This window comes from Lutra lutra, chromosome 2, assembly GCF_902655055.1.
Source record: "Lutra lutra chromosome 2, mLutLut1.2, whole genome shotgun sequence".
Classification (NCBI taxonomy): domain Eukaryota; kingdom Metazoa; phylum Chordata; class Mammalia; order Carnivora; family Mustelidae; genus Lutra; species Lutra lutra.
The window spans coordinates 71361514-71374214 of record NC_062279.1 but is presented as its reverse complement, the minus strand read 5'-3'; the positions used below and the strand labels follow the sequence as shown (position 1 = coordinate 71374214).

At 35.0% G+C, this 12701-nt stretch overlaps 1 protein-coding gene across 2 annotated transcripts in view; it reads left to right on the top strand.

Moving 5' to 3' along the window:
- Positions 1-6650: 6650 nt before the first annotated feature.
- The window catches only part of ANXA10 (annexin A10), a 112431-nt gene continuing 106380 nt past the window's right edge, over positions 6651-12701 (top strand). For both annotated transcript variants that reach the window (XM_047719893.1, XM_047719891.1), the window contains exon 1: positions 6651-6834. In XM_047719893.1, the coding sequence (XP_047575849.1) occupies positions 6817-6834 (18 nt within the window). In that variant the 5' untranslated portion in view covers positions 6651-6816. The remainder of the gene's footprint in view (positions 6835-12701) is intronic.

Sequence of the window (12701 nt, the reverse complement as noted above, 5' to 3'; positions counted from 1 at the left end):
TACTAAAACCATCAACTCAGTTGCAAAATGGATAAACAATTTGAACAATTTACATAAGAAGACATAAAAATGGCCATTTAGTATATGAAATGATACTCTGTATTCTTAGTAATAATGGAATTGCAAATTAGAAGCATAATGTGATATAACCACAGTTATAAAACTAAAATTTTAAAAGGTGATAATGTCAAATGTTGGCTTAAAACCGTCCTTATTTATGCAACAGCCAGGTGATCAACAGGTAAATGAGTAAATAATAAATAGTCTATCCATACAATGGAATACTACTTAGCAATAGAAGGAATGAACTCTTGATATACACATAAATCAATCTCAAAAATATTCTACTGAAAAAGTCCCGACAGAAGAGAATACATATCATACAATCCCATTTATATGAAATTCTAGATAAAGCAAATGAATTTACAGTTGCAAAAAACAGATCAGTGATTGCCTTGGGCAAGAGATGGATGGAAGAAGAAACTACAGAGGAATATGGGAACACATTTGTGGGTGATGGAAGTACTTTGAATCTTGATTGTGGTTTCAGTTTCACAGATATGTATACCTCCAAAAATTAGCAAATAATATACCTTAAATGGATGCAGTTAATTGTAGAAAATTTGAAGTTGTTTATAAAAATAACAAAGATTAGTAGAAAAGAACTAGTGGCTTAGAGATTTATTTTTTTTAAGATTTTTTTTTTATTTATTTATTTGACAGAGAGAGATCACAAGCAGGCAGAGAGGTAGGCAGAGAGACAGGAGGAAGCAGGCTCCCCGCTGAGCAGAGAGCCCGATGCGGGACTTGATCCCAGGACTCCGAGATCATGACCTGAGCCGAAGGCAGCGGCTTAACCCACTGAGCCACCCAGGCGCCCCTGGCTTAGAGATTTAAATGAAAACCTTTACAAGCAAGCTTAGAAAAAATATATATACACATAATTTAATACTATGACCTCTCCAAAAAATATACAATCATAAATTACCTCGTGATAAACATCTAAAAGGGAAGTAGAATAGAAATAGGAGCTCAGAGAGACAGAGGAAGGACACAGAATATTCAACTGTTATATAAGAACTAATTATGTGTTTTTTAAATGATAGTGGGAATGGAATTGCTATGGTATTTGGATATCAGTGGATGCTTTTAGAAGAATAGAAAGCTAAAATAAAACTATCTAATCTTGAATAAAAATATTTATATGACACCTTTAAAAAGGATAAAGAGGTACATAGTTCTTCAAAATTCACTAGAGAAGGGACACCTGGGTGACTCAGTCAGTTAAGTGTCTGCCTTCAGCTCAGGTCATGATCTCAGTGTCCTGGGATCCATCCCTGCCTCCAGCTTACCTTGAGCACCCCCCTTCTTAGGCTCCCTGCTCAGTGGGAGTCTGTTCCCACCTCTCTGCCCTCTGCCCCTCTCTGCCCTCTGCCCCTCCCACCTCCTCTCTCCTCTCCTCTCCTCTCCCACCTCTCTGCCCTCTGCCCCTCCCACCTCCTCTGCCCCTCCCCCTGCTCATGTGCTTTCTCCCTCTCTCTCTCTCAAATAAATAAATAAGAATTTTAAAAATATTCAATAGTGGGACATCTGGGTGGCTCGGTCATTTAAGCATCTGCCCTCAGCTCAGGTCATGATCTCAGGGTCCTGAGATTGAGTCCTGCATTGGACTCCTTGCTGAGTGGAGCACCTGCTTATTCCTCTACCAGCAACTCCCCTGCTTTGTGCTCTCTCTCTCTCTCTGTCTTGACAAATAAATAAAATCTTAAAAAATTTTTTTAAATCTTCATTAGGGAATACTGAGACAAAATCATTGTCGAACTGGAAGGAAATTTGTTCTGTTTATAGCCACCTTCTTACAATTGTTGTTTTTAGGTATCTTGTGGTGCTCAAGGAGGCAGTGTTATTATACAAGTATATAAAATTTATATTAAACAAGTTTTGTTAATAACTCATTTTTAGAATAATGTATAAAATAACAATTCCAAATTATTAATAAATATAAACACCACAAGACAAGAATCTTTGTCTTGTTCAGTGAAATACCCCAAGCACCTAGTACATTTCCAGGCACATATTAGTTGCCTAATAAATATTTGTGAATAAATCAAATAAATGGTATAAAATTTGACTCCTAGGAGGATTAAATGATTGTTTGGTATAGCCTACTACACAGGAATTCAAATTTTATCTAGAAGATTGCCTGGTGAATAGTTTTCAAATATAAAAAATCAGAACATTACTGTTGAATGTCTTCCAGCCAGAATAGCCTGAACTGGGATTGCTTTAGTTAGCTACTGCAAATCTGAGGTTGCAGATTTCCTATGATCTACATCCACTGGCTTCTCATTTAAGCTCCTACAATTCTGGCAGAGAATGGTGCCAGAGAGCAGAAGCAACAGAAAAGACTAACAGATATCTAAAAGCTTATGCTCAGATATACCATATCACCACTTGGTCATATTCCATTGGTTGAAGCAAGTCGCATGACTAAATCCAAAATCAAAGGCACATAAAAGTATATACATAAACATAAATGAAGAAAGTGAATGATCATGAACGATAGCATAACCTACAATGTACCTCATATTCAGGTCAATGTACCTCTAACTTAAGCAACTATTAGTGTGTACTACCAATATTTGGCACACTCTTCTATGCTTTGAGAACTAATCCATCTGCCTTTGGATACATCCACTTTTTTTTTTTGTTTTAAGATTTTTCATTTATTTATTTAACAGACAGAGATCACAAGTAGGCAGAGAGGCAGGCAGAGAGGCAGGCAGAGAGAGAGAGGAGGAAGCAGGCTCCCTGCTAAGCAGAGAGCCCAATGTGGGGCTCGATCCCAGGACCCTGAGATCGTGACCTGAGCCGAAGGCAGAAGCTTAACCCACTGAGCCACCCAGGTGCCCCACATCTTTTTTAATTATTAACTTACATGGCTGGTGGGAATGCAAGCTGGTATAGCCATTCTGGAAAACAGCATGGAGTTTCCTCAAGATGTTAAAAGTAGAACTACCCTACAACCCAGCAATTGCACTACTAGGTATTTACCCTGTAGATAACAGATGTAATGAAAAAAAGGGGCACCTACACCCCATTGTTCATAGCAGCAATGTCCACAATAGCCAAACCACGGAAGGAGCCAAGATGTCCTTCAACCGATGAATGGATAAAGAAGACATGGTCCATATATACAATGGAGTATTACTCAGCCATCAGGATGAATACCTACCATTTGCATCGACATGGATGGAACTGGAGGGTAGTATGCTAAGTGAAGTAAGTCCAGCAGAGAAAGACAATTATCATATGGTTTCACTCAGATGTGGAATATAAGCAATAGCACAGAGGACCATAGGGGAAGGGAGGAAAATCTGAAGGGGGAGAAATCTGAGAGGGAGACAAACCATGAGAGACTATGGAACCTGGGAAACAAACCGAGGGTTTCAGAGGGGAGGGGGTTGGGGGCTGGCGTAACAAAGTGATGAGTACTAAGGAGGGCACATGTGATAAGCACTGGATATTATAAGCAACTAATGAATCATTGAGACTACATCAAATCTAATGATGTGCTATACAGTGGCTAACTGAACATAATTAAAAAATTAAAATAAAAATAAAATAAATAAATTATTAACTTTGACAGGTACAAACACATCTTTTTGGCCTAGAAGTCTTTCTGTCTTTTCAGACTATTTTAGCATATCTCCTCTCCTATCCAGTATGTGCTGATTTATGACAAGGTGACAATATTAATTCCAAGACACTGAATGCTGCTAATATTTTTCCTTTGTACCTATAAGGCTGAATTTTTATTCAAATAAATGCAGAAGAAAAAAATTTTATATAGGCCATATAGAATTATTCAAAGTCCAATTTAGAATTAATACAATTAAAGTACACACTTCAGACCTCCCAGCTTCATACTCTAACCCTGAGTGTTTGTTTCTTGGTTTCTCTACTGGAGGACTCTTTCTGTACTTCTAAGCCACATTTCAAAAGCTATTTCTTGCTTTACTCACAGCCTATAGTAATTTGCTTCTTATGAAATTGTCCATAATATATTCCGTAACTTGCTTATGGTACTTATCATTTCTCATCTTGTAGTCTATGAATTTTGCCTATCCACCTAAATATAAATACCTTCGAATCAAGAAATGTGCCTTTAAATTTTATACTATGTATTTGTTGTCTTGTTTCTTAATAGAATACCTGCATAGCATAGAGATTGAGGTTATAGGTTCTGATATTGGACTACCTAGGCTGAAATTTCCACTGAAGCACTGCTTAGGGTATCATTTTGGGCATGTTTTCTGACTACAGCATTGAGTACCTCAATGTTCTCCTCATGAAAATATGGGTAATAGTACCTAGCCTATAGATGTTTTTTAAGAATTAAATTCAGTTACATGGGTAAATTTGTTTGAAACAGTGCCTAATATAGAATAAAAGCTCAATGGTTATTGTCATTTCTTACTTTCCATATATTACATACTCAAATCATATTTAAATGAGTAAATGAGTTAAATTCAAACTTCAAAAAATTATTATGAAAATCTTCAAATATAAACAAAAATAGAATTATTTAATGGACTGCCATCTCCTCAACAACTTTCAAAGTTTTGTCCTACTGAATTAATATGTCTCATGCCTTTTTTGCCTGAAGTGTTATAAAGCAAATCCCAGACATCATAGTATTAATTGAGTCCATTTTTAAAAAGCTAACTCATAAACTAATGATGAGTAAAAATAAAGTAACCATTGTCTGGAAGGAAATCAGGAAATATTACCAAATCTCTTTTTTCTCAATTATGTGGTAATAGAAAAATATGTTTGCCTCAAATATTTTGAAAATTTTCATTTCACATTAACATACTTAGTCTATAATTAGAGCCAAAAATCAAACAACTTTTGAAAATAATCATAAGAAAGAAAATGGGAGAACCTGGGTGGATCAGTCAGTTAAGTGGCCGATTCTGGATTTCTGCTCAGGTCATAATCCCAGGGGTTCCTGGGATTGAGTCCCATGTCAGGCTCCATTCTCAGCACAGAGTCTGCTTGAGAATTCTCTCCCTGTGACTCTCCCCCTGCCTCTCTCTCTCTCTCAAATAAATTAAACCTTTTTTAAAAAGAAAGAAAATGATGCTTTTAGTTGAAAAACAAATTTTCCTTTGTTTTTAATTTTGAATCTTATACATACAAGTATAAAGTTATTTAGTAATTACTATATGCTCTTTAAATATATGCAGAGAAACAAGACAAATTCAGACACAAATACAGACACAGGCACAGATATACATACATACATGCGTATTCGCATGTATGTAGAATAATTTATTAGATTATAACTTCTTCAAAAGCAGGCAAAATTCTTCTTTACATGTTATATGGTACAAGTACATTATTAAGTTAATCAGAATCTTATGAATTAAGTGTTAATTCACATCAGATATTTTTCTGCTCAGTGTATATGTTATATTAAGATATCCTATTTAACGATTTTTTAAAATTTATTTATTTGAGGGGCACCTGGGTTAAGCCGCTGCCTTCGGCTCAGGTCATGATCTCAGGGTCCTGGGATCAAGTCCCGCATCGGGCTCTCTGCTCAGCAGGAAGCCTGCTTCCCTCTCTCTCTCTGCCTGCCTCTCTGTCTACTTGTGATCTCTCTCTGTCAAATAAATGGATAAAATCTTTAGAAAAAAAAATTTATTTATTTGACAGACAGATCACAAGTAGGTGGAGAGGTAGGCAGAGAGAGAGAAGGAAGCAGGCTCCCAGCTGCACAGAGAGCCCAATGCGGGGCTCAATCCCAGGACTCTGGGATCATGACCTGAGCCTAAGGCAGAGGCTTTAACCCACTGAGCCACCCAGGCGCCCCCTATTTAATGATTTTTATCCATATTTTAACATCAGATTGATTTGGGGCAAAGTAGTTATGGATGCTGATCCACTGATACCTACTGTAATTTTATGTTCTTTCAACCAAAAGTTGTTTATCTGTAATTTATTTTCAAAATCTTTTAAAATTTTTATAGACCACTGAACACTGCATTGTTCACTAAATGGAAGTAAAATGATGTAACACACATTTATTTTGTGATACCTGGAACAATGCATGAAACTTATGGGGACAGATATATCCAAACAATTTATTAGAATTTGAAGTTATTTTTTAAATTGTTTCCTTAAAATGTAATAAAATTAAATATTAAGATTAAAAAATATATATGAAGTGTGAAAATGATAGTGAATATATATATGGTTTATTGCTGGGTATTCAATTCTGACCTAGACACATTATTTTTTTTTATATTTAAAATCAGATAGTAGTTAAAAATACTACTGAATAGTATAGATGCACCAAGAACTTAGCAATTTGAAACATGAAGCTAGGGGCCAGAGTACCTGAAAGAGTATCTAAAAATGATAAAGCAGAAAATAAATCATTAATTTTGTGTTTAATCAACTTACCTTTCCATAAGTCCTTTTCTGAAGATTACACTTCTTTCATTGGTTGGCTAATGTATGTTTCTTAAATCAACACAGGACCAGGGGTTCTATTTATTTTATGCAACAATTTTACCTGCACACCTATGACTCATAGCTCAGTGTAAATACTGTATCTTGAGACATGCTGTATCCAGAGTTGACCCTACTTTTTCTTTCCTGAGAAACTGAGGTGAACAGTAGACATAAAAATCTGACTGAACAGGGAACTTCAGTTCTTTCTCGCTACATAGGAAAAAAGCCTATGCAATTGGTAACTTACTAAAACTCCTTTGTTCTACTCTGAAGTTAACCACCATCATCAAAATGTTCTGTGGAGACTATGTAAGTAAAATGGCTATTTCTAGAAAGCTTTTCCAGTCTTTTGAGATTTGAACCTTATTTATAAAATTTCGTGTGTGGTGCTTGACATTTTCATCAGGAAATATTAATGTTTTAATTTATTTTCATTACATTTTTAATTAATAGATGTTCAATACAACTATTAAAGTTATATTGTTAAATATAAACCTATGCTAATTTTGAAATCTATACTAATTTTATTATTCCATAAAGGCAATTTAGACTGCCTTTACTTTCATGAGTAATCTGACTTTTTCACTTTTTTCACTTTTTTCACTAAAGTTATAAGATTTTTCCCCATATGTGTTTCTATCAAAACTAAAAATAGGGGCACCTGGGTGGCTTAGTCAGCTGGGCATCTGCCTTTAGCTTAGATTGTGACCCCAGAGTCCTGGGATTGAACCCCATGTTGGGCTCCCTGCTCAGCCAGAAGCCTGCTTCTCCCTGTCCCTCTGCCTGCTGCTATGCCTCTTTGTGGGTCTCTGTCAGATAAAATCTTCAAAAAAAAAAAAAGAGAGAGAGAGAGAGAGACTAAAAGTAAATGTGATTGTTAATTTTTTTTTAAGGATTTTATTTATTTATTTATTTGACAGACAGAGATCACAAGTAGGCAGAGAGGCAAGCAGAGAGAGAGAGAGAGAGGAGGAAGCAGGCTCCCCGCTGAGCAGAGAGCCCGATGTGGGGTTCGATCCCAGAACCCTGGGATCATGACCTGAGCTGAAGGCAGAGGCTTTAACCCACTGAGCCACCCAGGTGCCCCTAATTGTTAATTTTTATTTTAAATCTATGATCTTTCAGAAAAGAGTTTATTTTTGAATGATTATCTGTTGAATTTAAACAATGTATAACTCAGTTTAGTATTTGTTTTTCTTATTTGAATCATTTCAATGCAACTACTCTTAGTCCTCTAACATTTGAAGAGCTAACATAGACACTGAGCTATCTAAATATACATTTTAAAAAAGATATCCATTACACATGGTCTTGGAAATTATATGTAATTGTGCTCTGTGTTGATGACAATTTTTTGAATCTATATAATAAAAAATGCTTTCAGGAAGCTTTTTATTTTTACTGCAATTTTTTAAGTAAAAAAGTCACAACATAATTATTTGGTTAAACTTTGGCACACAAATAATATTATCTAATTTTAAAAAGTATTAATTTCCAAGAAAATTTTATTTATTTTTTCAAATCAAATATTGAATAAGGATCAAAAAAGGGGCCAATTTCAAAATTAGCAAGACAGGAAACAACATGTGTTGGAGGGGATGTGGAGAAAGGGGAACCCTCTTACACTGTTGGTGGGAATGCAAGTTGGTGCAGCCACTTTGGAGAACAGTGTGGAGATTCCTCAAGAAATTAAAAATAGAGTTTCCCTATAACCCTGCAATTTCACTACTGGGTATTTAGCCCAAAGATACAGATGTAGTGAAAAGAAGGGCCATCTGTACCCCAATGTTTATAGCAGCAATGGCCACGGTCGTCAAACTGTGGAAAGAACCAAGATGCCCTTCAACGGACGAATGGATAAGGAAGATGTGGTCCATATACACTATGGAGTATTATGCCTCCATCAGAAAGGATGAATACACAACTTTTGTATCAACATGGATGGGACTGGAAGAGATTATGCTGAGTGAAATACGTCAAGCAGAGAGAGTCAATTATCTTAGGGTTTCACTTATTTGTGGAGCATAACAAATAGCATGGAGCACAAGGGGAGATGGAGAGGAGAAGGGAGTTGAGGGAAATTGGAAGGGGAGGTGAACCATGAGAGACTATGGACTCTGAAAAACAACCTGAGGGTTTTGAAGGGGCAGGGGATGGAGGTTGGGGGAGCCTGGTGGTGGGTATTAAGGAGGGCATAGATTGCATGGAGCACTGGGTGTGGTGCAAAAACAATGAATACTGTTACGCTGAAAAGAAATTTAAAAAAAGGGGGGGGCGCCAATTTCCATCATTGTTGCCTTAAGAAGCTTAATTTTATCTTGAGATTCTAGGATTCATAAGCAGTTGAAATTTATCATTACTATTTTGTTAATCATGCAACAGTTACATTTCACTACAGAGAAATGAATCATGAAGTAATTCAGACCAGCATGGTAAAATGATTTAATTCATAAACAGCTACTGTTTTCTCCCTTTTTGTTCATTCAAGGGTAATCATTTGGAAATATTATATCCTATATACTGTGTATGCCAATTTATCAAAGGAACATTTAGAAAATATTTAAGTTATATTTCAGAGAATATTAAAAGTTATGATGATGACAAGATTTTAAAAAAATGAAATGATTGGCTATCATTCTGGAGCTGATAAAGAATATCAGAGACTAAAGAGGTGGATTTGAGCATGCTTAAATATGCATTTTAAGTATTTTTTTTATCATTTAAGAGATAAATGTTAGGTTTTATGTATTATCTCAGCACATTTTGATGATAAAATAGTTTTACATAATCAAAGTCATATTTTAAGGTAATTGTTTATTAATTTGAAATATATGGCCTAAGTGATTAGAATTTGGTATTAAAGGGGCACCTGGGTGGCTCAGTGAGTTAAACCTCTGCCTTTGGCTAGGGTCATGATCCCAGGGTCCTGGGATCAAGCCCTGCATTGGGCTCTCTGCTCAGTGGGGAGCCTACTTCCTCCTCTCTCTCTCTCTCTGCCTGCCTCTCTGCCTACTTGTGATCTCTGTCAGATAAATAAATAAAATCTTTAAAAAAAAAAAGAATTTGGTATTAAAGAGACAGACAGTCAATGTTAAATTAATCTGTTTAATCTCCATTTTGAGTCTGGTGTTCTCAAGCAAAAGATAAGCTCTTCCATAGGCAATAAAACAGAAATTTCCATATTATGGTGTGGATGATTACTGACTGGATTGCTGCTTAAAAATACACTTGTAGGTCCTCCACTGAGCAGTTTCTATTCAATATATGACATCTGAACTTATATGCTTGATAAAAATAGTTGAGCATTTTTGAGAGCCATTGAGGTAATTCATTAGTAGCAATTAAAAATATAGAAAAATTTTTTTTCAGATTTTATTTATTTATTTGACAGAGAGGAAGATCACAAGTAGGCAGAGAAGCAGGCAGAGAGATGGGGGAAGCAGGCTCCCTGCTGAGCAGAGAGCTCAATGCGGGGGCTCAATCCCAGGATACTGGGATCATGACCTGAGCCAAAGGCAGAGGCTTAACCCACTGAGCCACCCAGGTGCCCCCAAAATATAGAAAATTTAAGTATAAGTCAAGCAAGAGGCAAGAGTCATAGAAAAGTAGCTGCATTTCTGCAAGAAATAATCATATGTAGTCCTTTAAAATTATTTTCTATAATTATGGTGGTAGATAACACTTAATTATTGAAGTAATTTCAGTGGGTTAGTTACATTAAGAAGGTAAATTTACCTCAATGCAATAAGTGTATTTTACTTATGTGCTTGACCATAAGACTGTCTATTGAAAGCAAGATTTAATTAAGTCATTATGACAAAACAAATATGTTTTATTAATTTGTCAGATATAAATCACCTTTCAGGAAGATGTTGTTATATTATCCCTCCTACATTGAGGGAAATTGCACTGTAGAATATTAGATAAATATAAATATGTATTTTATATAATAGATAATCTATAAATTATTAAATTTGTGAATATTATTAATTATATTTATAATTATTTAATTGTGCTTATATAACTCTTAAATATTAATAATAAATATATTTACTTAATTAGTAAATACATAAATTATATTATATATATATTTGCCAAAGCCAGGATCCAAACCCAGTTATCACTGTGTCCTTATAATTTGAACTTTTGTCCACTATAATATACTGCCTCATTCAAATATATTGGCCTGATTCTTCTAACGAAAATTGTTGGCTATTTTTGTCCTGTTTTGTCATAACTGATCCCCTTTTTATATAGTAGCATTTTATTTACTACAGATTGATTTATTTGATTATACTCTTGCTTCTTGACTCAAAGTAAACTTTAATCCTCTTCTTTTTCCAAACCTTTTGATAACTTTCCTATTTCTACCATATTTATTGACTGATAGAAAAATATTAATTGTTGGAGTTTTACAAGCAATATAACATACTGATATCATAGTCCATATCTGAATTAACTATGTATTATACCTACAGTAGAGAAACAATTATTAAAATTACTTGAATCTCTACTATACATCAGGAGCTTTGCACACTTGTCTAATTTAACTGTCACACCAAATCTTTTCACAAAAGTATCATTTAACATGCTAAATTTTTAACACTCCTTTTGGAAACACCAAATATTCTATTTAGCGGTTCTATAATATATTATTTTTAGTCTTCACAACCTTCAAGGAAAGTATTTCTGTTTTCCACACGAATATACTGAGGATTAGAGAAGGTCAATACTTTCCTCCAAGTGAAAAACCAGGAAGTGGTCATGCAGGAGGATCCTGTCTAACTCCAAAACCATTTCTAATACACAAAAAAAGTAAAAATACCTAAGTGCAATTATCGTACATAATTACTGGCTTCATGTTACAAAGCAAAAAGTGGGTCCTTTGGGAACCCAATTAAGAGGCAGAAAATTAGCAGCAGTAACTTTACAAAGATGCTTTTCCTCATAAATCCATCCCTAGAATGGCTCCCCAAAGAGTGCCAAAGCCAAACAACAGCAATTTAGGTAATATCTAGTGTGTACAACACGATTGCCTGCATTTTAGCCCAACTAATATGGAGTAAATGCATTGGTACTTAGCAGTGAATTATATGTAATGAAGGAAGAGCCCTCAGTAAATCAGAAACAAATTCAGGGCATTCTATCCAAGAGTGATTGCAAGCTGAGAAGACCTCCCATGGGAGCAGAAGCTGTTGATTATGCAAGATTATTTTTAAAGCAGGCTTTTCCTATTGAAGGGTATTCCTGAGAGAAGTATTTCCATCCAAGAAATCTGACTTTGATTATTTATCTGTAATATGACTTACTGAACAAATATTAATAAAAGGTTATTCATACTTTAGATTGCTTTCTACTATCACAAGACTACATTGTCTGAACTTTACACACTTTGATTCAACAAAAGTTATGAATCATGCTGGTTATGCTTCAGCTTTTACTGAAGCCTCTGTTGAATTGGACTGGAAAAATTAAATGTATTTTTTCCTTGAAGAGATATATGAGCATGCTGTTAATTTTTTAAGCCCTCTTGTAATAGCTATAATGGCTTTTAAAGGTAAAGGCTGAGCAAATAGAACTGTAGAATAGAAATAAAACATAAGGTCAGAACCAGCTTTACTCCACAGGATCCATATGACAGAACAATTTACTTCATCTTTCTGCATCTCAGTTTTCCTATCTGTGAAATGGATGTGATAATGCACCTATGTTATAAGAACCTCTTAAGAATTAAGTGGCAAATAAAGCACTAAGAAGACTTGAAACATAAACACTACTCCAAAAATGTATGCTAGATTAGTGTTTATTTAGTAGCAGTTCCTATGTTTTAACCCTACTCTAACTCAAAAGCCCTGGCCTTCTACAACCCAACGCACTATTTCTAGAGATGAAGTTAAGTTTGTTGCCAAGTTTGTTTTCATACACACACACACATATACGTGTTCAATCATTCACATACATACACACAAACACACACACATACATACACACATATATGTATGTAACTATTCATAAAATTTATTAATGTTTGAATAACATCAGAAGTTTCAGGAATAGAAATAGAGTCTCAAACTCAGCATAATCTTTATTTGTAAATAGCTTCTCCCATACTAAAATTTTCATAATCCCACTTCCTCCCTCACCAGTTACTACCACAATCTCTTTATGGCAAAGTT